At 43.7% G+C, this 27,245-nt stretch overlaps 1 protein-coding gene across 2 annotated transcripts in view; it reads right to left on the minus strand.

Moving 5' to 3' along the window:
• Window positions 1–18,079, minus strand: part of ZNF709 (zinc finger protein 709) — a 21,444-nt gene extending 3,365 nt beyond the window's left edge. Inside the window, exons 1-3 of one of the 2 annotated variants that reach the window (XM_032265796.1) lie at window positions 17,921–18,079; window positions 1,602–1,728; window positions 1,339–1,396 (exon numbers count right to left, since the gene is read on the minus strand). In XM_032265796.1, coding sequence (XP_032121687.1) covers window positions 1,339–1,396; window positions 1,602–1,728; window positions 17,921–17,923 — 188 coding nt within the window. In that variant the 5' untranslated portion in view covers window positions 17,924–18,079. Of the gene's footprint in view, window positions 1–1,338; window positions 1,397–1,601; window positions 1,738–17,920 lie in introns of both variants that reach the window. The other variant, XM_032265795.1, reaches the window with a different exon arrangement.
• Between the last annotated feature and the right edge of the window lie 9,166 nt (window positions 18,080–27,245).

Raw genomic sequence — 27,245 nt, forward strand, 5'->3', positions numbered from 1 at the left:
CCTGGGTTCAGGCAATTCTCCTGCCTCAGCCTCCTGAGTAGCTGGGATTACAGGCACGCACCACCATGCCCAGCTAATTTTTTGTATTTTTAGTAGAGACAGGGTTTCACCATGTTGACCAGGATGGTCTCAATCTCTTGACCTCGTGATCCACCCGCCTCGGCCTCCCAAAGTGCTGGGATTACAGGCTTGAGCCACCGCGCCCGGCCTATACAGAGTTACTTTTTTTGAGACAGAGTCTTGCTCTGTTGCCCAGGCTGGAGTGCAGTGGTGCAATCTTGGCTCAATGCAACCTCTGCCTCCTGGGTTCAAGCAATTCTTCTGCTTCAGCCTCATGAGTAGCTGGGATTACAGGTACCCACCACCAAACCTGGCTAATTTTTGGGTTTTTAGTAGAGAAGGGGTTTTGCCATGTTGGCCAGACCGGCCTTGAACTCCTGATCTCAGGTAATCCGCCCATCTCAGCCTCCCACAGTGCTGAGATTACAGGCATGACCCACCATGCCTAGCCAAAATTCATAATATAGAGTTTCTTAATATTGTTTCCAAGTGAACTATTTTCAAATACTGAACATCTGTGCCATTTTTAAGAGAACTTTCTTGGCAAAAATTTTCTAAAAATAAATAAATATAAAATGGGGCTTGTTTCAATTACTTTTTTTTTGAGACAGAGTCTTGCTCTGTCGCCCAGGCTAGAGTGCAGTGGCGTGATCTCAGCTCCTACAACCTCCACCTTCCAGGTTCAAGCGATTCTCCTACCTCAGTCTCCTGAGTAGCTGGGATTACAGGCGCCCACCACTGTGCCTGGCTAATTTTTGCATTTTGTTTTTCTTTTTTTTTTTTGAGACGGAGTTTCACTCATGTTACCCAGGCTGGAGTGCAATGGCGCGATCTCGGCTCACCGCAACCTCTGCCTCCTGGGTTCAGGCAATTCTCCTGCCTCAGCCTCCTGAGTAGCTGGGATTATAGGCACGCACTACCATGCCCAGCTAATTTTTTGTATTTTTAGTAGAGATGGGGTTTCACCATGTTGACCAGGATGGTCTCGATCTCTTGATCTCGTGATCCACCCGCCTCGGCCTCCCAAAGTGCTGGGATTACAGGCTTGAGCCACCGCGCCCGGCCCAATTTTTGCATTTTTAGTAGAGACACGGTTTCACCATCTTGGCCAGGCTGGTCTTGAACTCCTGACCTTGTGATCCATCCACCTTGGCCTACCAAAGTGTTGGGATTACAGGCGCAAGCCACTGTGCCTGGCTCAATTACTCATTTTAAAAACTTAATGACATGCTAAGAGTCTCTCATGGAACAGTATTTTCTTTTGTAAGTACAACTCACCTTAGCTTTCTCCCATGGTCTCTGTGATCTTCAATGTTCTTATCCTCCCAGTTTTCCCCTAAAATTCAGGCCCAGAAAAAATCATTAAAACTATTAGAAATTAAAGAAAAATTATTAGATTCTAAATCTAGGATGAGCTGTTATCCTGTATGATTTATTTACCAACGTATTCCCTTTTAACATTCTAAATCTTGGAACCTTGTTGATGAGCAAGAAACACTTGTTCTCTAATTAACTAGGTGAGGGAATAATTTCATTCTTACCTATAGAGGCCAAGTTAACAAAGGTTTCTTGCATCACATCTCTGTAGAGTTTCTTCTGAGAGGGACCCAGCAAAGCCCACTCCTCCTGGGTGAAGTTCACAGCCACATCCTCAAAGACCACTGAGTCCTGAAACATCTCACATGTATAGAGGAGGATGGGTGAGACTGACAGCACTGGGGATATATACTCAGTTTATAAAAAGTTCATATTTAATTCCCTTTCTCCATTTATCCTGTAACTTTGTCATCAGAACTCAAATTTCTGTCCATTCTTACCTCATAAATTTAACACTGCCATGAATACTTGGGAATTATTTCTACATTTTTACTGTGATTATTTCAAGTCTATGCTCTGCAATGACAGGATACACAGCACCTTGGAGATATGCTATACAAACAAAGCAAATATTTCCAGTTTAAAACCAACAACTCCTTGTAGGAAAAATACTTTTTATCTCCTGCCCTATTATGTACCCTATCACTCAGCATCCCATGAAACACAGGGTCAAATCTGTATGAGATTTTAAAGAATAAGTATATGCTGAAGAACTGCACATTTTTTCTTCTATCCCCACTATTACACTGAGAAGCCAGAGGGCATACACAACTTGTAACAACATCCTGCTGACCATGCTGTCCTCAAGTACTGCAGACCATTAAACTGGTCAAATCCAACTGGTTGAGTGAAAATATTCTTTTAGTGAAATTTTAACTTGTGTAATACTTATCATGTACCCAGTATTTCTTTTTTCTCCCTGTCCCATGTTAGATGTTAGAGCACAGGCAGGAGGAAGAAGGCATGCCAACTTAGATCTTCATAAATATTAAATCTTTAAAAAATCTCTATACTCATGGGATGCAACCATTGCTAACTCACATAGGATGGAGATGGTAAGATGCCAAAACAGCTCTTTCCCTCGGAAACCTAACAGTGTAATCTGAGATTTGCTGACCTTGAGTAACAGGTTAACAGTTGGCAATTTGCAAGGGAGTTCACTGATATCCACAATGGTTTCATACTGAATTTGCTAAGGATTACAAACTTCAAAGGTTCAGCAGTGCTGTCCTCCAAAAGGATATGAAATTCCCTTTCTCCAATTTCAGGAAGAAGTGATTCTCAAACAGCTACTCTAGAGACCAGTCATCCTTCCAACTTCTCTCATTTTAAGCTCTCATGAGGGGCACGGTGGCATGAGATCCTGACACCAAAGCATAGAAATCCCTCAGTGGCATAATTCCCCTAAATCTTGGCCTATGAAAAAGATAATTAACCTACTGATGTCCACATGCAGGGGACAGAAAAAATGCTCCCAAACAGCAATTCTGACACCAGAATTTACCTATTAGGTAAAGTAACAGAATATCCACAGCTTTCTTGTTGATGGGTCAAGGGAGTAAAATAAGCTCATCAGGGGAGCCCTAATTGCTCCTTGCACAGTGTTTCTGTGGCATTTGTTCAAAGAAATTCCTACTACCTAGCGTGCAGAAGATAAGTAGTCTTACTTTACTAATGTTAACCTGAGACTACTTATCCTTAAATGCCTAAGGGTATATACTCAATTCATAAAAAGTTCACATATGATTCTGTGGTCTCCAAACATTTGTTGTCCTTCACCCATATCTGGGAAGTAAGAATTTGGGAGGGACACCACCAACCTAAGTGATAAGAGTGGTTTAGTGTGCCTAAATGGTTATGGAATCAACAGAGTATATACTGAACTGCTTTCTTCTTTCTTAGAGTCTGGACTTTTTCACATGCTAGGCAGAGGTTGTCTACTTGATCTGCCCCCGAAAGGCACTCTGAGCACTGGGTCTCTAATGAGCTTCCCTAGTAGACAATATATCATATCACAACTTGTTGCTTGGGGAATTGTGCCCATTCCATGTGATTACATGAGGAAAGAACATTTAAAGGCTTGCATCTGCTTTCCTCCACACCAACTATGACTAAATAAGACTAATGAAGGATATTTAATAATCCTAATAAAAAATGTTGTTGGGTAATGTCAAAGCAGAATGAAATAATGTAAAAGTTGGTACATGCTCTTAGAACAAACTCAGTGTCGCCAAGATGCCACTGTTCCCAAATGTTATCTTTGTAAAACTCTACAAATCCCTGAAACAGCCTTATTAGGAGTCAAGAAAAACTGCTTTTCAAAACCTAAGAGGAATAATAAATGTCAAACAATGGGTGAAGTCTTTTGAATAACAAAAATACTTGCCTAGTATGTATCAAGGATTTTCAAACTATAATACTCCAAACAGCAAGACACTAGCAGAGAGATAAATAGAACAAGGGAGGGGAAAAGAGTCTTCAATGAACTGACATTTATAAGGAAAATTGATTAATGATAGATCAAGCATTGTAGGGTAGTGGAGGAGATCACTAACACTTTAATACATGTAGAAGGGACAAACTGTTATCTAATTGTAAAAATGCATTGCATCAGCTCTATTCCATAGACAATAATCAATTTATATAGATTTAAATGTGAAGGATATAATTAAAACTCTCTTAAAAGTCACAGGTAATTTTTTTTTGAGATGGGGTCCTGCTCTGTTGCACAGGCTGGAGTGCAGTGGTGTGATCTTAGCTCACTGCAACCTCCGCCTCTTGGGTTCAAGCAACTCTCCTCCCTCAACCTCCTGAGTAGCTGGGACTACAGGCGCGTACCACCACGCCTGGCTAATTTTTTGTATTTTTAGTAAAGATGAGGTTTCACCATGTTAGCCAGGATGATGCAATGAGCTCTCATTGCACCACTGCACATCAGCCTGGGTAACAGAGTGAGACTGTCAATAAGTAAATAAAATAGCCAAATAAATAAAAAGTGAACACATGATTTAAAAATGAGAAAATAATGAGAACACATTTAACAGAGGATGACACACCATATATGAAAAAAGGTCTGGCTGGGCACGGTGGCTCACGCTTGTAATCCCAGAACTCTGGGAGGCCAGAGTGGGCAGATCACTCGAGGTCAGAAGTTTGAGACCAGCCTGGCCAAGATGGTAAATGCTGTCTCTACAAAAATTAGCCAGGTGTGGTGGCATGGGCCTATAATCCTAGCTACTCAGGTGGCCGAGACACGAGAATTGCTTAGGCCTGGGAGACAGATGTCACTGTGAGCCAAGATCACGCCACTGCACTCCAGCCTAGGTGACAGAGTGAGACTGTCTCAAAACAACAACAACAACAACAACAACAACAGGAAAAGGTCCATCTCTCTCCTTGATATAGCCAAATGAAATACCAAATAAATAGATCCAATTTCTTACATATTAGAAGGACAAAAATCAGTCAATTAGACACTCCCAAGTATTGGTGACCACTGCTAATAAAGAAATAGTTACACGCGAATGGAAGGTCAATTGATATACTCCACTGCTATTTCCTGTAAATTTGAACTTGACCATAATCTATAGCACAGTGATTTTTCTCCAACATCCAGAAAAGTTACCGTGTATTTGTACTTAGAGATAGATACCAAAATGAAAGGACCGGTATTTTTCACAAGAGCAAAAAATCAACTTGAAAAATGCCCAAACACCACCATCATTGGATTGGATAAAATTGGATTTCTTCAGCCTCAGTCACTATCGTGTGAAACACAGAGGCAAAGGAACCACTCAAAAACCTTTCATTGTTAATTCCATTAATATTCATTTATTCAAATACGGCTCAACTAAAAGAATATCACATAGTGAAAAAGAATAAAAGAAAAAGGTATAGGCCGGGCGCGGTGGCTCAAGCCTGTAATCCCAGCACTTTGGGAGGCCGAGGCGGGTGGATCACGAGGTCAAGAGATCAAGACTATCCTGGTCAACACGGTGAAACCCCGTCTCTACTAAAACTACAAAAAAAAATTAGCTGGGCATGGTGGCGCGTGCCTGTAATCTCAGTTACTCTACTCAGGAGGCTGAGGCAGGATAATTGCCTGAACCCAGGAGGCGGAGGTTGCGGTGAGCCGAGATTGCGCCATTGCACTCCAGCCTGGGTAACATGAGTGAAACTCCGTCAAAAAAAAAAAAAAAGAAAGAAAAAGGTATAAAGAATAATCAAATAATCAAGACTGGCCATCTATGAAGCAAGACAGAGATAAGCCAGAGGAAATCATCAAGAGACTAATGACTGACCAAGGCTCACCTATCAATTTATATTTTTAAATCATTTATTGAGGTAATGATTGACATAAAAAAGCTGTACATATTTAATGTATACAACTCAATGAGTTTGGGGTAAGTATACACCTATGAAACCATCAGTATCATAAGGACATAGACATATCCATCACAAAGGTTTCTTTCCCCTTCATTATTATTACCATTTGTGTGTCTCTCCATGCGTTAAGAATACAACATAATATCTATTTTAGAAATTTTAGGGCCAGGCACAGTGGCTCACACCTGTAATCCCAGAACTTTGGGAAGCCAAGGTGAGAGGATCACTTGACACCAGGAGTTCATGACCAGCATAGGCAACATAGTAAGACCACATCTCTAGAAAAAAATATAAAAATCTTAGCTGGGTGTGGTGGCATTCACCTGTAGTCCCAGCTCCTTAAGAGGCTGGGACAGGATTGCTTGAGCCCAGGAGTTTTAGGCTGCAGTGAACCATGATTGTACCACTGCACTCCAGCCTGGATAACGGAGCAAGATCCATCTCCAAAATGAACAAAATTGTAAAAAAAAATTTAAAGGAATGTTTAACTATAAAATAGTTGTGTTATTAGCTATAGGTACTATGCCATGTAGTATATCTTCAAAGCTCATTTATCTGCATAACTGCAGCTTTGTACCCTTGAACTTCACCTCCCCATTTCCCCCTTCCCCTGAAAATTACCATTCTACTCTCTGCTCCTATGAGTTTATTTCAGATTACATATATAAGTGAGATCACAGATTATGTACCTTTCTGTTTGGCTTATTTCACTGAGCATAATGTCCCCAAGTCTATCCATGGTGTTGTTAATGGCAGGATTTCCTATTATTTTTTTCTGAGACAGAGTCTTGCTCTGTAGCCCAGGCTGGAGTGCAGCGGCACCATCCTGGCTCACTGCAACCTCCGCCTCCCAGGTTCAAGCAATTCTCCTGCCTCAGCCTCCTGAGTAGCTAGGACTACAGGCACGCCACCACCACACCCAACTAATTTTTGTATTTTTAGTAGAGACAGGGTTTTACCATGTTGGCCAGGCTGATCTTGAACTCCTGACCTCGTGACCTATCCACCTTGGTCTCCCAAAGTGCTATAATTACACGCATTAGCCACCACGCCTGGACCAGGATTTCCTTTTTTAAAGGCTAAATCATATTTTATGTATTCATCATACTGTATCCATTCATCTGTTGACAGATATGTACGTTGTTTACATATCTTGGCTGTTATGAAAAATGCTGTAATGAACATGGGAGTGCACATATCTCTTCAAGATCTTGATTTAATTCCTTCAGCTAAATACGGAGAAGCAGAGTGCTGGATCATATGGCAGTTCTTTTTCTAATTTTTTGATAAACCTCCATGCTATTATCCATAATGGCTGTATCAATTTAAATTTAAACTTCTACCAACAGTATACCAAGGTTTCCTTTCTCCAAATCATTACCAACACCTGTAAGACTATATGTCTTAGCAGAAACTAAGATGTCAACATGGTGGGACAATACAATTCAAAGTATTAGGCTAATTAGCAACGTAAAAACATACGAAAGTATAAAATTCCTGAGTAAAGGCAAAAGTATAGTCAAATCCAGAATACTCTAATACATAATGCTGGTACAAACATCACTTTAAACTCTAGTATAAAAGATGAAAGTATTTAAAGTGACTATAGCTACCATAACTTGTAAAATGGACACTGAATATTAAAAAGATATAAATCCTGGCCAGGTGCAGGGGCTCACACCTGTAATCCCAGCACTATGGGAAGCTGAGTCAGGCAGATCACCTGAGGTCAGGAGTTCAAGACCAATGTGGTGAAACCCTGTTTCTACTAAAAATGCAAAAATTAGCCAGGTGTAGCGGCAGGTGCCTGTAGTGCCAGCTACTTGGGAGGCTGAGGCAGGAAAATCGTTTGAACTTGGGACTCAGGGGTTGCAATGAGCCAAGATCATACCACTGCACTCTAGCCTGGGCAACTAAGTGAGACTCTGTCTAAAAAAAAAAAAAAAAAAAAGAATCTAAGCATCTACATTAAGAAAGCAAGAAAATATGAGCAAATTAAACCCAAAGTAAGCTCAAACAGAAGAAACAGTAAAAAGAGAAATTAAACAAAACCAAAGATGTTTATTTGAAAAGATCAATATATTTGATAAACATATGGTCAAGCTAACAGAAAAACAGAGACAAAGAACAGAAATTACTAACACCACAAATGTAAGTGGGAAAAACAAAAATGAAAAAGCTACTGGCAAAATCCAACATGCATTTATGAGAAGAAACGGGACAGAGAGACTTTCCTCTTTCTGAGAAGTGGTATTTTTTTTTTCTTGGCCAACTTTCTCATTTGTCCTCTAAAGAAGCGGTATTTTTAAGAAACCTGCAGCTAATATCATATTTAATAATGAGAAACTAGGCTGGGCGTAGTGGCTTACGCCTGTAATCCAAGCACTTTGAAGGCCAAGGCGGGCGGATCACCTGAGGTCGGGAGTTCAAGACCAGCCTGAACAACGTGGTGAAACCCTGTCTTTAAAAAAAAAAAAAATGAGAAACTAGATGCTTTCCCGGTAAGATGAGGAACTGGGCAAAGATGTCCTTACCACTCCTACTAAACAGATTATACTCAAAGTGTAACTAATGATGGAAGAGAAGGGCAGGGGAGGAGAATTGGGGAGGGAAGGGGAGGGGAGAAGAAAAGGTATACAGATTGGCAAGGAAGAAATATCACTGTCTTTGTCACATAAGACATGACTGCCTAAGTAGAAAATCTCAAAGAATCCACAACAAACTCCTCAAACTAGGGGGAAAGGAAGCATAGCAAAGTTGAAGGATATAATCTTAATATAGAAAAGTCAATTGCTTTCTTACAGATTCACCATTATAGTATAGAGTCAATCAGTCATCTAATTTTCAACAAAGGACCAATGGCAATTCAACGAAAAAAGCCTTTTTCAACAAACTGTTGGAAAAACTGAACATCCACATGCAAAACACAATGAAAAAACATGAACCTAAAAACAGATGCTACACCTTAAACAAAAACTGGCTCAAAATGGATCATAAATCTAAATGTAAAATGTAGGCCAGGAGCAGTGGCTCATGCCTGTAATCCCAGCACTCTGGGAGGCCATGGCAGGAGGACGGCTTGAAGCCAGGAGTTTGAGACCAGCCTGGGCAACTAAATGGGACCCCATCTCTACCAAAAATACAAAAATTAGCCAGGCATGGTGGTACACGCTTGTAGTCCCAACTACTCAGGAGGCTGAAAAGGGAGAATTGCTTGAGCCCAGGAAGCTGAGGCTGCAGTGAGCCAAGATGGTACCGCTGCACTGCAGCCTGAGCAACAGAGGGAGACCTTGTCTCAAAAAAAAAAAAAAAAAAGTAAAATTATAGGATACCTAAAAAATAAGGAAGAAAATGTAGGTGATCCTGGGTTTGGTGATAAATTTTTAGATACAAGCAAAATCCATAAAAAATAAATCAATAAGTTTGACTTCATTAAAATGAAAAAGTTCCTCCTCTATGAAACCTCTGTGTATAGAGAATGAAAAAACTCTAGAGTCTTTTGTGGTGGGGTACCCATTCAAGGTGGGCCAATTTGCTAGTAACAGCATAAACGGGCTTAAGTAAAATTTATAAACAAGGAATATGTTGCCTCCAGAACATAAAAAGAACCTAGAAGATGCTGCGGGTAGTCAGAGGGACAACAGATATTTCATAGTGGTGTCAGGATGGAGCAGTCCTCCATTCACCAAATGGTTTTTAGGAATTTAACCAAAACATAGAAGTCTCTTATTTTATATGTGGGGCAATTTGAGCACTTGGTTGTTTGGTAAAATCCAACATGCATTTATAAGAAATGGGACATATCTATGATAAGAAATAGAGCTTTTGTAAGCTCTTTTTTTTTTTTTCAGCATTTCTGTATCCTGAATGAATGTCAAAAGAGTGTCCTCAGACAAGACTGTCATTAATGTAATATCATATGTGTGCTCCTGAAGAAAGGTGGATACAATTCAGATTCTGCCTCCAAAGACTGCGTATGATGGCAAGGCTATTAAGGTTCTCTTGGGAAACCAGGTAAAGGTGTATAATCAGCCTTTAGAGGTAAAACTGCAAACTACAGCTAAGTGGCTGTTGAAATAAGCACTAAACAGAACAGATGTATACAAATCTGTGAGAGTATTTACCAGTTGGATGGTGTCAATAATTCCTACTCTGGGTATTGGTATAGGGGCTTAATGGGTGGTACCACAGCATTAAGGTTGTTGTAATCCACTGTGGGTTGCCATTCATTCTTTCCAAGTTTAAGAAAGGCCAAACTCGACTGCTAAAATGAGAAGCACTGGGAATAATCACTTCCTCACTAAATAGGTTTTATATAATACTTTTCAATCCTTCAAGGCCCTGTTAGCCACAGTAACTAATTTAACTGGGGAGTAAGTTCCATAGGGTCTCATTCTGTCAAGCCAATTTGTAAGTGCCAAAGATTTAATTTAAATTTCATTTATGACTCACTGGTTTAGAGTTTACCTGTTCACTATGGGATATTTTAGGACACTGGGTGCTATGACCATGGGGAATTTAGGTAAAGTTATGATGGCTAAGATGAGGCCTACTTATTTGTCCTCTATGTTATATTCAGTACTCCCTTACAATTATCAGGTGACAACCTGCTTAAATTTAAGTGAGTCTCCCAGGTATAACCATAATTTGAGCCTTAGTATTGGTTAATCCTATAGTGTGTCACTTAATACATTATACAAGATGTTAAAATTAATACAGAGCTTATGATTTAGAGCCTCCTTTATCTTTTTTGTTGTCGAAATTCCTTTACTCTATTTGGAATTTCCAACTGGGTCAAATTGTGGACCTCTTTTTCAGCATTTCTTTTTTTTTTTTTTTTTTTTTTTTTTGAGACGGAGTTTCGCTCTTGTTACCCAGGCTGGAGTGCAATGGCGCGATCTCGGCTCACCGCAACCTCCGCCTCCTGGGTTCAGGCAATTCTCCTGCCTCAGCCTCCTGAGTAGCTGGGATTACAGGCACACGCCACCATGCCCAGCTGAATTTTTGTATTTTTAGTAGAGACGGGGTTTCACCATGTTGACCAGGATGGTCTCGATCTCTTGACCTCGTGATCCACCTGCCTCGGCCTCCCAAAGTGCTGGGATTACAGGCGTGAGCCACCGCGCCCGGCCTTCAGCATTTCTTTTATTCCCTTCCTTCTTAACATGTTTGTTTTTTTTTCCCCCAGATATATTTTGACAACAAAATCCTCTCTAGAGGGGAGGGGTGTTATTTTCCCTCCAGAGAGCCACCGATCACTATTATCAGGCTTAGGGGACTGTCCCTCATGGTTGCTTTATAGAGTTTAAGGAGCTGGACCTTAAGCTGGCTTTGAATGAACCCTATGCAATGCTGCAGAGAAACCAAATCCTGAGGGTAAGCATCCTTGCTGCAATAGAAGAAGTGGCAGCAACAGCAGCAGCACTTAAGGGTCCTTGTGAGCCCTGTGCTGCTAGGAGTGTGGACTTGGCCCACCATCTAACAAAGGCCCTTCCTCACTCTCTTTTATCTCTTTTTAAAAAATGACTGCTCTGGGGCGAGGCGTGGTGGCTCACACCTATAATCCCAGCACTTCGGGAGGCTGAGGCGGGTGGATCATGAGGTCAAGAGATCATCCTGGCCAACATGGTGAAACCCCAACTTTACTAAGAATACAAAAATTAGCTGGTCGTGGTGGTGTGCGCCTGTAGTCCCAGCTACTCAGGAGGCTGAAGCAGGAGAATTAAACCCGAGAGGCAGAGGTTGCAGTGAGCCGAGACTGCGCCACTGCACTCCAGCCTGCCGCCTGGCGACAGTGCAAGACTCTGTCTCAAAAAAAAAGATTGCTCTGGCAGGTGGTCGTTCCCATTAGTACCTTGTATACCACATCAGCAGCAGTCACAGCTTCACTCTAAAACACACAGATAAGTCCAGGCCAAGACACACTACCCAGGACCACTTTAAGGAGTATCTCAATCTCATATTCTTCTTCCTAAAAGCCAAGGAATTAAATCAAAACTGCCAACTTCAGTTGGCTAAACATAGAACCCAGACTTGGCAGGGCCCAACATGCAACACAGAGTAGCACAACTCAAAGTACTAGCTTCCCAGAAAGCAGCAACTCAAAGTGCATGCTGGCCATCAGGCAGCAGAGCAGTTAGCAATTCAGTGCAAGAGAAGACAGACTCATGAGGTGACTGTCAATGTCTTAACACCATGCTCGTACCAATTACTATGTTGTTCCAATGTTGACACTAATAACAGTGTGGAGAACAGACACCAAAAGAGTATCAAAAGACTTACTACTGTGATCACTGAGGTCTTGGGGAAAGCAGGGCAGGCTGCTCAAGCAGGTGTGACATAGCTTCAGAGAGCAAAGAAAGCCTCCTGTCCTGGGTTTTTATTGTACTTTGTTGGTGGGGCTACAAGAGAGTTCCTGCTCACCGGCAGGAGCTTCTGTGGTTTGAATTTCCTGCTCCCAGACTTTTTCAGCCTGTCCAGGTGTGCAGCACAAGGAGAAGAGGGAAAGGTGAGGCTTATGATCTCCACAGACAAAATCAAACTATGTGGAGTTCAACTACTCATTACAGAACCAACGTGAGTATGAAAAACATGCATTAGTAATTGTTTCTTTTTATAAAAAGAAACACTGACAGGATGCTCAGGAAATAATCAAAAGGCCAGGCACGGTAGTTTATATCTATAATACCAGCACTTTGACAGGCTGAGGAAGGAGGATTGCCTGAGCCTAAGAGTTCAAGACTAGCCTGGGCAACATAGTAAGATCCCCCATCTCTACAAAAAATTAAACAATTATCTTGGAGTGGCAGCACACACCTGTAGTCCCAGCTACTCAAGAGGCTGAGGTGGGAAGATCCCTTGAGCCCAGGAGGTTGACACTGCAATGAGCTATGATCCTACCACTGCATTCCAGCCTGGGCAACAGAGCAAGATCCCATCTCAAAAAAAAAAAAAAAAAAAAAGAAATTATCAAAAGTGGGTGTGGGTATTTGGGGGTGGCTGGAGCAAGTGTCCTGGCCTGGGGTGGACCAGGATATGCTGGCAGTGAGTCTTTTCAAGTTAGACTTAACTATTATTTTTTTTTTTTTTTTTTTTGAGACGGGGTTTCGCTCTTGTTACCCAGGCTAGAGTGCAATGGCGCGATCTCGGCTCACCGCAACCTCCGCCTCCTGGGTTCAAGCAATTCTCCTGCCTCAGCCTCCTGAGTAGCTGGGATTACAGGCACGCACCACCATGCCCAGCTAATTTTTTGTATTTGTAGTAGAGACGGGGTTTCACCATGTTGACCAGGATGGTCTCGATCTCTTGACCTCGTGATCCACCCGCCTCAGCCTCCCAAAGTGCTGGGATTACAGGCTTGAGCCACCGCGCCCGGCTAGACTTAACTATTGTGATTTTTTTTGTTTTTAACTTCCAAATCCATGATTTCTTTGAAATAAACAGCTAAACTTAAATAGCCATATATTACTACTTAATAATCTTCATTTTAAATCAACTTACTTTTGCTTTTTAAAATTTGATTTAAAATTTTCTATGTAGCCGGACACAGTGGCTCACAACTGTAATCCCAGCCCTTTGGGAGGCCAAGGTGGGCGGATCACGGATCAGCAGTTCAAGACCAGTCTGGCCAACATGGTAAAACCCCAACTCTACTAAAAATACAAAAAATTAGCCAGGGGGCCGGGCGCGGTGGCTCAAGCCTGTAATCCCAGCACTTTGGGAGGCCGAGGCGGGTGGATCACGAGCTCAAGAGATCGAGACCATCCTGGTCAACATGGTGAAACCCCGTCTCTACTAAAAATACAAAAAATTAGCTGGGCATGGTGGTGTGTGCCTGTAATCCCAGCTACTCAGGAGGCTGAGGCAGGAGAATTGTCTGAACCCAGGAGGCAGAGGTTGCGGTGAGCTGAGATCGCGCCATTGTACTCCAGCCTGGGTAACAAGAGTGAAACTCCGTCTCAAAAAAAAAAAAAAAAAAATTAGCCAGGCATGGTGGCAGGCGCCTGTAATCTCAGCTACTTGGGAGGCTAAGGCAAGAGAATTGGTTGAACCCAGGAAGTGGAGGTTGTAGTGAAACAAGATCATGTCATTGCACTCCAGCCTGGGTAACAAAGCAAGACTCTTGTCAAAAAAAAAAAAGTTCAATTCCATTTTCCTTTTAGTTCCAATGGAAATTCATTTTCAATAGGAATAGTTTGGACTTTTAAGGTCTTTTTTTGTTTTTTTTTGAGACACGATCTCAATCTGTCGCCCAGGTGAAGCCCAGTGACTCAATTTTGGCTGACTGCAACCTCTGCCTCCCAGGCTCAAGGGATCCTCCTATCTCAGCCTCCTGAGTAGCTGGGACTACACCAGCTAAAATTACCACACCCGGCTAATTTTTTTTTTTTTTTTTTTTGTAGAGACAGGGTTTCCCCAAGTTGCCCACGCTGGTCTCAAACTCCTGGGCTCAAGCAGTCCATCTGCCTCAGCCTCCCAAAGTCATGGGATTACAGGCATGAGTCACAATGCCTGGCCTCTTTTAAATTTCAGAGTACTCTATGAGATGCATGTACAAAAACTGATCTAAAAATGAAAAATGTATCTGAGAACATAAACTCCCCATCTCTTATCTTGAGCTTCTCTTGCCTAAAAGGAACAAATACTCTGTTTGGTTCCAGAATTTTCTTTCTTTTTTCTTTTTGTTTTTTTTTTGAGATGGAGTCTTGCTCTGTAGCCCAGGCTGGAGTTCAGTGCACAGTCTCGATTCACTGCAACCTCCTCATCCCAGGTTCAAGCAATTCTCCTGCCTCAGGCTCCCAAATAGCTGGAATTACAGGCGCCCACCACCACGCCACGCCTGGTTAATTTTTGTATTTTTAGTAGAGACAGGGTTTCACCAAGTTGACCAGGCTGGTCTTGAACTCCTGACCTCAAGTGATCCCCCTGTCTCGGCCTCTAAAAGTGCTGAGATTACAGGCATGAGCTACCACACCCAGCCCGGCTTCAGAATTTTCTTGCCTTAGTTGCCTCATATCTTTTAATCAATTTACATTTTCAGACCCAAGAAACAAAATCTTACACACTCACATATGGAATAACATTAAAAAGTGTTAACAGAAACTAGAATTCAGCTGTAATAATAGTCAGCAAATAAAGGAATCCAAAGGGGGAAAAAGAAAATATCAGTCTGGACAACATAGTGAGGATCTACAAAAAATTTACAAATTAGCCAGGTGTGACAGTGCATACCTATAGTCCTAGGTACTTGGGAAACTGAGGTGGGAGGATTGTTTGAACCAAGAGAGGTGTTTGAGGTTACGGTTAGCTATGATCACACCATTGCACTCCAGTCTGGGTGACAGAGCAAAACCCTGACTTAAAAAAAAAAAGAAAAGCCAAGGTGGGTGGATCACCTGAGGTCGGGAGCTCAAGACCAGCCTGACCAACACGGTGAAACCCCGTTTATTAAAAAAAAAAAAAAAAAAAAAACACCAAGGAAGAAAGGATGAAGGGAAAGGGAAAGGGAAAGGAAAGAAAACCACACCTGTAATCCCAACACTTTGGGAGGCCAAGGTGGGAGGACCGTTTGAGGCCAGCAGTTTGAGACCAGTCTGGCCAACATAATGAGAACCCATGTGTAAAACAGACACACACACACATACACACTTCTTCTCTTTCCTTCTCTCTCTCTCCCTCTCTCAAATCAGCTCACAGCCTGCTTCTCCACAATTCAGAAGGAAAACCCACACTCAGAAGGCTAAACACACACACAAGCTTGGAGCCCACATTCTTGCTGTTGGGCAACAAGCTTTAGAGTGAGACAGTCCCTGGTGACAGAGGACAGGGGCAACTGAGCAGACAAAGGAATGAACTCTGGGAACTCCACACACTCCCTCACCCCTGGTGACAGGAAAATCATCCCTTCAATTCTCGTAAGTGAAGAAATTCAACTGGATTGAGATTAGGGTTCTGACCCAAATGAACTCCCCAATTCATTAATCCTGTGTACAGGAGACAGATCTCCTGGCCTTTATAGACTTTCTCACTATAGAAAAATTACACTGAGTGCACCTACACAACAGAAGCAAAACTCAAACCTAATGTCTGAAAACAGTCCCAAGAAAACCACAATTACGCCCTCAGGAAAGGGCATCACTCCGTTCAGCCAATCCCCCAAGGTGCATTTGGATGGCCATCTTTCCAGTGCTCAGCAGCTTCTCTCAGTACAAAGGGCTCCTTTCACAGTAGGTGTGAGTAGGTAGGATGCCTGCAGGGGAGGCTCCCTAGGAAGAAACAACTGGACCTTTGATTACATGTACCCTTGGCAGACTCAAGGGATGGCCTTAGCTTGGAGTCACTGACCTCAGTCCTCTTTGCTCTCCAGTCAAGTGACCTGGACCACTACTGATGCTTAAATGAGACAAATCTAGTGTTTGAAGAAATCAAAGAGGAGGCTGAGGCAGGTGGATGACTTGGGCCTAGAATGGAATTCTATTTGAAGTCACCCAAAAGGAAAGAACAGACCTGAGGAACTTGCTACATATGCTCTGAAGAAAAAAAGAGAAACAATAATTTTTAATAAATGCAATATAATACTAGGATATTTTATTACTTATTTTTTCTTTTTTTGAGACAAGATGTGAGACCTTGCTCAGGCTGGAGTGCAGTGGCACCATCAAGGCTCACGGCAGCCTCGACCTCCCGGGCTCAAGCAATCCTCCCACCTCAGCCTCCCAAGTAGCTGGGACTATAGGTGCAGGCCGTCACATCCAGCTAATTTTTTTGATTTCTAGTAGAGACGAGGTCTCTCTATGTCACCCAGGCCCATTTTAAACTCCTGTGCTCAAGTGATCTCCCTGACTCAGCCTCCCAAAGTGCTGGGATTACAGGCGTGAGCCACCGCTCCCAGCTGGATATTTTATTATTTTCTGAAATCCATCTCTTTCTTGCCTCTTTGGAAATATTTTACATCCTCTCTCAAGGTCTCTTTTATTTTATTTTATTGTTATTTTTTTTAATTAAAATTTTTATTTTTAATTTTTTGAGACAGAGTCTCACTCTGTTGCCCAGAACAGAGTACAGTGGCGCAATCTCAGCTCAACTGTAACCTCTGTCTCCTGGGTTCAAGCGATTCTCCTGCCTCCGTCTCCTCAATGGCCAGAATTACAGGCATGCACCACCACGCCCCGCTAATTTTTTGTATTTTTAAGAGAGACGGGGTTTCGCCATGTTGGCTGGGCTGTAGATCTCCTAATTACTAATATTTTACATTTTTTGAGAATCAATTTAGTGAGCAAATCTTTTCAAGGTGACAAACCCAGGGAGGGGAAGTGCTGAGCTGGAAAGGACAGATCTCCCAGAAAAGTTTCCAAAAAAAAGACTCAAACCAAAGGGGTTCCCATAAGACGTCAGGTCCCATAGAGATAACTGGGAAGACAGGCACAAGAATTTTACACGAGGTAGCTTCAGGTCCTTCTCCTCTGTTTTTCTCTCATGTAAATATCCAAAAGCATAAACTAAACCTTTTAAAAACAACCATCCATTCTGGTTGAAATGCCCCCTTGGAAGACGAACAGTTGATAAACGACGTTGTGAAGTGGAAAGAAGACACTGGCATTTCAGAGGGATCTAGAAATTTAGGGATTTAGTCTCAGTCCTCGGAAGAGTCAGACTGTGAAGAACAGAGTCGTGGATTTGAGATCCGGCTTCCCATACACTTGGAAACCCTGAGAAACGAGTCCTCCCTTGGGAATAAAAGAGGTACTGGGGACCCCACACAACACTGCTCCTCCCACGCACGAACTCCACGCCCGAGGCGGGATTCCCCCCATGACCCTCCCGTGGCCCCCGCACGATCTGGGGAGACGCGGGGCTGCGGGCGCGAAGCTGCCCAGAGAAGGCTCCGGCGCTGGGTACAGGACGTCCGGGGTCCCGGCTGCCAGCCCAGCGCCACCCTGAGGCCGAGGAGACCAAGGGCCGAGCTGCGCCTGGGGAACTCAGATCCACAGACCCGGGAGACAACAGCCGGGAGGCCCGGGTCTCACCGCAGCCAGATCTGGCCGGTTCCAACCAAACCTTCTCCCCCATCTCAAGACGTCCAGCCCCGCATACTCACCATTCCCCAGACTCTGGGATGTCCTGGTGTCCTGTCTACCTCTTCTGCGGCCAGCACAGGTCCCACCTCCACCTGAGGCCCTTTGCGGGTGAGGAGACCTCAAAGCGGAGCGCAGCGGCTGGTAGCGACGTCGCCGTTTGCGCAGCGTCGCCTCCGCCGGCCTCCCCGGTGGCGCCCGATTGGACATTGCACACTTGGACCCGCCTTTTTTGCCTGAGTGATAGCTGCCTGGAAAGTCGCGTCTCTAAGCACCCTGCATTGCTCGGGGTCAGGAATCTGCCCCGCTGCCACCAATATTTGCATCTAAGAAGAATTTGTCAAAATACCTGGGGTCCTGCACTGGTGTCTCCCGCAGCTCCTTCTGAGCGCGGAGACACAAGCGTGCACAGCGCAGGAAATTCCAGACTCAGTTTCTAGATAAAGAGAGGCTCTTTGTCCACAGTAAAAAGGGCGCCTGGGCCATGCCAGACTGGAGCTGGAAGGTCAGATGCTCCTACACTTAGCATAAAGCTGCGAGGCCATGGACTTCTGACTCTCGTTTACAAATACTGACACCTGGAGTGACCTCATCATACCTAACAAAGAGTCTGACTACGTTTTAATCTTTGACAACTAACAAGCTGAGGCCATCATCCATCCCTTCCCTCCCCCCACACTTTGCTTTAGTGGGAAGTTTGGACCCCACAGCCCTAGTCGAGAGAAGGAGTTCCTTTTTTTTTTTTTCTTTTTTGGCAGAGATGGGCAGTTGGGGTGGGGGGTCTCATATGTTGCACAGGCTGGTCTCCAATTCCTGGGCTCAAGCGATCCTCCTTGGCTTCCCAAAGTGTTGGGATTACAGGCATGAACAACCATGCCCGGTGAGGAATTATTTTCAGTTCAACCTAAAACTATGTGTTCAGTAAAACTGTGAGGTGCACACTTCAAAATGGAAGGATATTTTGGACCAGTTTTTGACTGTGTCCCTAGAGAACTTTTGTGGGTCCTTTATGTTGGTTTGTGGTTTTTGTTTTTGAGACAGGACCCCTCTTTGTCCCTCAGCCTGGAATGCAGTGGTGCCATCAGAGCTGACTGCGGTCTCGACCTTCTGGGCTCAAGCAATCCTCCCACCTCAGCCACCTGAGTAGCTGGAACCTCTAATTTCTTTCTCTCTTTTTATTTTTATTTTGTAGAAACAGGGTCTCACTATTTTGCCCAGGCTGATCTCAAAGTCCTGGGCTCAAGCGATCTGCTGGCCTTAGTCTCCCAAAGTGTTAGGATTACCAGAGTGAGCCACCGTGCCCAGCCCCTAATTAATTCCTATTTTCGCTGAGATTAATAGGAGTTAATTGACAGTAATTAATTGTATTTTCACTGAGATTATTAAAGAAAACACAAAAGGCTATGTAAATTTGGGAGGTACCAGGAAATTCAATATAGGTAAGATATTGGACCAAAACTACTAATGGGCTGGGCATGATGGCTCACACCTGCAGTCCCAGCACTTTAGGAAACTGAGGTGGGAAGGCTGTTTGAGCCCAGGAGTTCAAGACCAGCCTGAGCAACAGAGTGAGACCCCCTGCCCCTATCTCTACAAAAAAATTTTAATTAGCAGGGCATGGTGGTACACACCTGTAGTCCCAGCTATTGGGGAGACTGAGGCCGGAGGATCGTTTGAACCCAGGAGGTCAAGGCTACAGTGAACTGTGATCTTGTACTCCAGCCTGGGTGACAAGGTGAGACCCTGTCAGAAGGAATGTAGGAAGGAAGAAAGGAAGCAGGGAGGGAAGAGGGAAGGAGGGAGAGTGGGAGGGGAGAAGAAGGGAGAAGGAAGGGAGGGAAAAAGGAAACCCCTGTAGCCTTTAGCTGTCACTGTCCTATCTTCCCATCTTCCTCCCCCAAGCCTCTGTCCTAAGCAAACACTAATTTACTTTCCAGTTGCTATATAGCTTTCCCATTCTAGACTTGGAATGGAATCATATACTATGTGTTCTTTGTGATTAACTTCATTCACTTAGCAAAACTGTTTCAAGGGACACTGACATTGAAATTTGTATCAATACCTCATTTGTTGTTTATAGTGAAACAATATTTCACTGTATGGATATAGGGAATTTTGTTTATCCAATCAACCATTAATAGGCATTTGGTTTTTTTCTACCTTTTGGCTGTAAATAATAAGTTTGCTATAAACATCCATGTACAAGTTTTTCTGTAGACATATGATTTCATTTCTCAAACTGGAATTGATGGGTTACATGGTAATTCTATCTTTAATCCTTGAAGAGCTGCCAGACTCTTATCCTCTCCTTTGGGTAATTCTATTGAAGCAGGAGCAAGAGAAATAGACCTCTCAGACACCGAACTAGAAAAGGAAGGGGTTTTATTATTATGGCCCGGGAGCAAGGCTTTATGTTTTGTCCAAATGGCCAAGCTCCCCTAACAAAGAAAAGCTCTGCCTTTATATAGGCTTACATTCTAGATACTACACGTGAAAGGATCTTAGGTTTACAGCCTTAGAAATTACACGTGAAAGGGTCTTGGGTTTACAGCTTTAGAAATCACATATGAAAGGGTCTTGGGTTTACAGCTTTAGGAATTACATGTGAAAGCGTCTTGGGTTTACAGTTTTAGGAATTACAAGTGAAAGGGTCTTGGGTTTACAGTTTTAGGAGTTACATGTGAAAGGGTCTTAGGTTTACAGCTTTAGGAATTACATGTGAAAGGGTCTTGGGTTTACAGCTTTAGGAATTACATGTGAAAGGGTCTTGGGTTTACAGTTTTAGGAATTACATGCGAAAGATTTCTGGTTTCTGGATGGAGGAGTAGGGTGGGGGTTTGAACTTCCTTTAGTAAAAACAGTGTCTTCCAGAGACATTCCCCCATACCAGCCTGCTATCTTATAGGAAGGTGATTTAGGAGGCGCCAGTTGGCCAGCCTTTTCTTCTATTGAAATGCAGTGTGGAAGTCAAGGGGGAGGTGATCCTAGATGCCTGGGTGTCCTTCCACACTATTACACACATATTGGTGTGCTAAATAGCGTCGTGCATATTTCTCAGGCTCTGTTCATTTTTCTACATTTTTTTTTTTAAAGATGGAGTCTTGTTATGTTACCCAGGCTGTACTCAAACTCCTGGGCTCAAGTGATCCTCTAGCTTCAGCCTCCCGAATAAGGGGGACTACAGGTGTGCACTAGCATGCCCAGCTTAAAGAAATAATTTCTTAGCCAACGTGGTGGCTCACACATGTAATCCCAGCACTTTGGGAGGCTGAAGCAGGCAGATAATGAGGTCAGGAGTTTGAAACCAGCCTGGCCAACATGGCAAAAACCCGTCTCTACTAAGAATACAAAAATTAGCCAAGCGTGGTGGCGTATGCCTTTAATCCTAGCTACTCAGGAGACTGGGACAGGAGACTTGCTTGAACCTGGGAAGATTACAGTGAGCTGAGATCGGGCCACTGTACTCCAGCTTGAGGGACAGAGAGAGATTCTGTGTCAGAAAAAATAATAATAATTTCCTAAATCAGTGTTTGGCATTTTGGATATGACACCTGCAGATCCCTTCCCCTCTCCCCCCAAAAAATCTTTTTTTTTTTTTGAGCTGGAGTTTTCTTCTTGTTGCCCAGGCTAGAGTAAAATGGCAGTCTCAGCTCACTGCAACCTCCCCATCCTGAGTTCAAGCAATTCTCCTGTCTCAGCCTCCTGAGTAGCTGGAATTACAGGCGCCCACCACCACATTCCGCTAATTTTTCTATTTTTAGTAGAGATGGAGTTTCACCACATTGGCCAGGCTGATCTCAAACTCCTGACCTCAGGTGATCTACCACCTCAGCCTCCCAAAGTGCTGGGATTACAGGTATGAGCCACTGTGCTGGCCAATTTTTACTTCTTTCTTCACTTTCTTGAGAGTGCCCTTTGGCTTAAACTTTTCATGCTCTTTTGAGTCTAAGTTAATTTCTTTGGAAAAATATTAAGAGACATTTGTTTTTATGGCTTGTTGTAGGAAGAGATGGCCAGGGGCAGACCTGTGTTACTTACAGTTCAATGATTACAAGCTTGCTTTGCTTTTTATACACTGAGATTTGTACCACTGATCAAATATTGAATTTAAAAACAACTCCAAACTATGGTGCAGTAAAAGCAGAGATCAAGCGGTAACAGGAGGCCTATAGGAAAGACCATCTGGGAGCGCTATAACCGTGGAATGCTGCGTGTGGTTGCACAGCTGGAAAAACTGCTTTGGTCACACATCTCTTCCCAACATAGAGTGCATGAGGGTCTCACAAAGAGGACTTATGTAAAAACTCTGGGAAGGAGTGCAACTTGCTTACAAGATTCGGGAGGGTCTTTGCAGACAGGAGCTTATGAAGCCAGCCGGAAAGCCTTGTGGGTCAGAGATAACTGGAACGCCACAGGCTCTGCCTATGTTCTCAGAATGTGGAGCAATTCTGATTGCTCTGTGTCCACAAAGCTTGGGAGATAAAATCCCCTTGATGCATTGCGTCTGCTCAGACCTTATGGCTCCTTATCCACTGTGCCTCTTTTGCCAATGCACCTGGATAGACAATGGGTGGTAAAAACTCAGTGTCCTTAGCCTTTCTTAGAAGAACCACATTTGCTATTGAATGCTGCAGACACATGCTTTTCCCCCAGCTATCTTCCTTCTAACCCACATGCTCACTCCCCACAGCCTGCAAGATTAGCAAGATAATGCACCCAATAAAAGTGGGTGGAGCCCAGAGTTCAATGCCAATGCAGATCACCCACCCAAGAGTGCCAGGGTGTTGAACCCCTGGACCCATGCTGTGAACTTCTACTCTTGTGTCTTTGTCTTTATTTTCTCTTCTCACTCCCTCATCACCTCCGGGACATAGGGCACCCACATACAGGGTTGGGCTGGTTCCCAACAGCTTATTTCTCTACTTGCAAAATCTTCATGCCAGGATGATGGAGATGGGGTGGGGATGACAGGAAGCATCTGAGTCATAATTGATTTTTTAGGAGCCAAATTTTCTGTAGAGGAGAGACGGCACCCTGGGGTCCTCTCAGATGGTCTCTCCTGGAATGTTATAGCCACCTCATGAGCCGAGGCCTGGGAAAATGGTGTCCTACTATTTTCGGCAGGCCACACCCAAGGAAGTGCCTCTGTTCCTCAAGTAGAGTCTGAGAGAAAGAAGGGTGCCCCCACTTTTTTCTTTTCCTTTTTTGAGACAGTCTCATTCTGTCGCCCAGGCTGGAGGGCCGTGGCACAATCTCAGCTCACTGCAACCTCTGCCTCCTAGATTCAAGCAATTCTCCTGTCTCCACCTCCTGAGCAGCTAGGACTACAGGTGCATGCCACCATGACTAGTTTTTGTATTTTTAGTAGACAGGGGTTTCATCATGTTGACCAGGCTGGTCTCGAACTCCTGACCTCCAGTGATCTGCCCGCCTCAACTTCCCAAAGTGTGGGATTACAGGCGTAAACCACTGCTCCCGGCCTACTCCCATTTTTTAAGTACACTTACTTGGCACTCAGCCTTAGCACAAGGGACCTGGAGGAAGAAATTGAAAAGTTGATGTCAGCTAGGTGAGGTGGCTCACACTGTAATTTCAGCACTTCAGGAGGCTGAGGCAGGAGGATCAACTGAACCCAGGAGTTAGAGACCAGCCATGGCAACAAAGCAAGACCCTGTTGCTACAAATATAAAAATAAAATTAGCCAGGTGTAGTGGCACACTCCTGTGGTCCCAGCCACTTGGGAGGCTGAAGTGGGAGGATCACCTGAGCCTGGGAAGTTGAAGCTGTAGTGATTCGTAGATTCGTAATCACACCATAGCACTCCAGCCTGGGTAACAGAAGGAGACTCCATTTCAAAAAAAAAAAAAAAAGAAAGAAAAGGAAAGAAAGAAATGTTGATACCCTGCGATTTCCTATAAGAAACTCCTGACTGGCTGGGCACATTCACTTATGCCTGTAATCCCAGCACTCTGGGAAGTCAAGGCGGGGAGATCACTCGAAGTGAGAAGATCAAGACCAGCCTGGCCAACATGGTGAAACCACGTCTCTACTAAAAATACAAAAATCAGGCATGGATGCACATGGCTGTAATCCCAGCTACTCAGGAGGCTGAGGGAACAGAATCACTTGAACTGGAAGGCAGAGGTTGCAGTCAGGTGAGATGGTGCTACTGCACTCCAGCCTGGGCAACAGAAAGAGACTCGGTCTCAAAAAACAACAACACAAAACTTCTCTGACTAGAAGATGTGAGTACTGCAGGCCCTGTGTTCCTGGTAGCAGTCTGGAGTGCAACCTCCACCTCACTGAATTGACAGAAACTGGGGAGAGAAACTGAGGAGTCTGTTCAAATACTGCAGCCTCTCACTTTCCTTACAAACTATAGATTTTCCTCAATAGCCAGTCTTCATTTGTTCTTTGCTCTTAGAACAATTTTCAGAGGTTTTTAGTGGTTGGATTTTTTTTTTTAATTAAAAAAAATATTTGTAGCAACAGGGGTCTAGCTATGTTGCACAGGCTGGTCTTGAACTCCTGGCCTCAAGTGATCTTCCAACCCCAGCTTCCCAAAGTGCTGGGATTACAGACATGAGCCACCACACCTGGCCATGCTTATTTTTAAAATAAATTTTTACCAATTTTATACAGACAGGTTCAGTAGAGATTCTTATGCCATCCTAGAGCATTTAATATCCACCCCATGTCAAAAAATGTTCCCGAGTTTGAAATAAAATAGAAATGCAAGCCCTACTCTCTCTTTCATTTTATATATAAACAAAATTAAGCCTTTTTTTTTTTTTTTTTGAGATGGAGTCTCACTCTATTGTGGTGCAATGCTGCAATCTTGGAGTGCAGTGGAGCAATCTCGGCTCACTCCAACCTCCGCCTCCCAGGTTCAAGTGATTCTCCTGCCTCAGCCTCCCAAGTAGTTGGGACTACAGGCGCGTGCCACCATGCCTAGCTAATTTTTAGTAGAGGTGGAGTTTTGCCACGTTGGCTAGGCTGGTCTTGAAAGCCTGACCTCAAGTGATCCGTCCACCTCAGCCTCCCAAAGTGCTAGGATTACAGGCGGGCGCTGAGCCACCATGCTTGGCCTTGTACTTTTTCTATGTTTAAATATAAAAAATACCACTGTGTTACAATTGTCTACAATACTCAGTGCAATAACATGCGGTCCAAGTTTGTAGCCTAGGAGCAACACATTACCCCATATAGCCTAGGTTTGCAGTAGGTTGTAGCATCTCAGTTTGTGTAAGTTTACTCTATGATGTTTGCACAATGATGATGTCACCTACTGACACATTTCTTAGAGCTTATTCCTATTGCAAAACGATACATGACTATACTGTCATGTAAAGTCAATAAAGCTTATGTTAGGTGATAAGGAATAAAAGAAGAAAGAATGCAATGATTACCCCAGGCATGTTGCCATATCAGAGACTCAGTGCAGGTTTCCATTACATTTAGGTTTCCCAATTCAGTGGCAGTGGTTCACACTGTAAATATTTTTCTTTTCTTTTCTTTTTTTTCTCTTTTCTTTTCTTTTCTTTTTTTCTTTTCTTTTCTTTTGAAGGGGAGGGGGACCAGTTCTCAGTCTGTTACCCAGGCTGGAGTGCAGTGGCGCAATCATGGCTCACCACAGCCTCGACCTCCCAGGCTCAGGCAATCCTCCCACCTCAGCCTCCAGAGTAACTGGGACTACAGGTGTGTGTCACTGTGCCTGGCTAATTTTTGTATTTTTTGTAGAGACAGGGTTTCATCTTGTTGCTCTGGCTGGTCTTGAACTCCTGGGCTCAAGCAATCCTCCTGCCTTGGCCTCCCAAAGTGCTAGCCTACAACTGTAAATTATAGTCTACACAGCCAGGCCCTGTGGCTCCTATCTGTAATTCCAGCAACTAGGAAGCTGAGGCAGGAAGGTTTCTTGAAGCTAGGCATTCAACACCAGTCTAGGCAATGTAGCGAGAAAAAAAAATTTTTTTTTTTTCTGAGACAGAGTCCCACTCTGTTGCCCAGGCTGGATTGTAGTGGCACAATCTTGGCTCACTGCAACCTCTGACTCCCAGGTGCAACCTCTGACTTCCAGGTTCAAAATTCTCTTGCCTCAGCCTCCCGAACAGCTGGGATTACAGGCGCCCGCCACCATGCCTGGCTAATTTTTTTGTATTTTTAGTAGAGACGGGGTTTCGCCATGTTGGCCAGGCTGGTCTTGAATTTCTGACCTCAGGTGATCCACCCACCTTGGCCTCCCAAAGTGCTGGGTTTACAGGCATAAGCCACCACGCCCTGCTGAAAAAAAATTTGTAAAAAGCCACTTAACCAAGTGTAGCGGCGTATACCTCTAGTCCCAGCTATTTGAGCAGGTTGAGGCAGGAGGATCACTTGAGTATAGGAATTCAAGGCTTCAGTGAGGTATAATGGCACCACTGCACTTTAACCTGGTGACAGAACAAGATCCCAACTCTTAAAACAAAAAATTATGGCCTACATAGAAGAGCAATCACACAGCACTCAAGCCTGCTGGGGCCCCCCTCACTAATTCACTTCTTATAGTTGTGGTAAAAGGTGTGTCTTTTGGACCTTGCCAGGGCTGGTGCGTGGGTTGTAAATGGCAAATCCACTCTAACATCCCAATACCCCTAAGTCTTTGCATCCCTTCTTCTACAGTAAATGAAGCAGCTTTGGCATTTTAGGTTCATTTATTGTTGGCCACCTTTTGTCCATGTTTCAACCAACCAACCAACCAACCAAGCAGACTCTTAGAGCCCTTTATAAATCTATGAGCTACAATATTAAATGCAGAATGACTGCTTACTAGCTGGGTGCAGTGGCTCATGCCTATCATTCCAGCACTGAGGATTATAGGGAGACTGAGGTGGGCAAATTGCTTGAGGCTAGGAGTTTGAGACCAGGCTGGGCAACACAGCTAGAACCCATCTCTACAGAAAATAAAAATTAAAAAATTAGCCAGGTGTGGTGATGTGCACCTGTAGTCCCAGCTACTCCAGAGGCTGAGTGGGGAGGATCTCTTGAGCTCAGGAGTTAAAGGCTGCAGTGAGCTGTGATGACGCCACTGCTCTCATGCCTGGGTGACAGAGTGGGAATCTATCTCAAGGAGAAAAAGAAAAGAATCTCTGCTTAGTGGACCCATACCTGTAAATTTGGCCTGGTCCAACTTCATATTCCTTCCACCATTATCACACAACTTTAATATCTATTTCTTGTCTGTAAAATTTTTTTAAATCAAGTAATTCTTCTTCCTTTTTTTTTTTTTTTTGAGACTCCCTCTGTCACCCAGGCTGAAGTGCAGTAGCACAATCTTGGCTCAATGCAACCTCCACTTTCTGGGTTCAAGCG

Source organism: Sapajus apella, unplaced genomic scaffold (genome assembly GCF_009761245.1).
Source record: "Sapajus apella isolate SASKATOON/1434 unplaced genomic scaffold, GSC_monkey_1.0 scaffold152, whole genome shotgun sequence".
Classification (NCBI taxonomy): domain Eukaryota; kingdom Metazoa; phylum Chordata; class Mammalia; order Primates; family Cebidae; genus Sapajus; species Sapajus apella.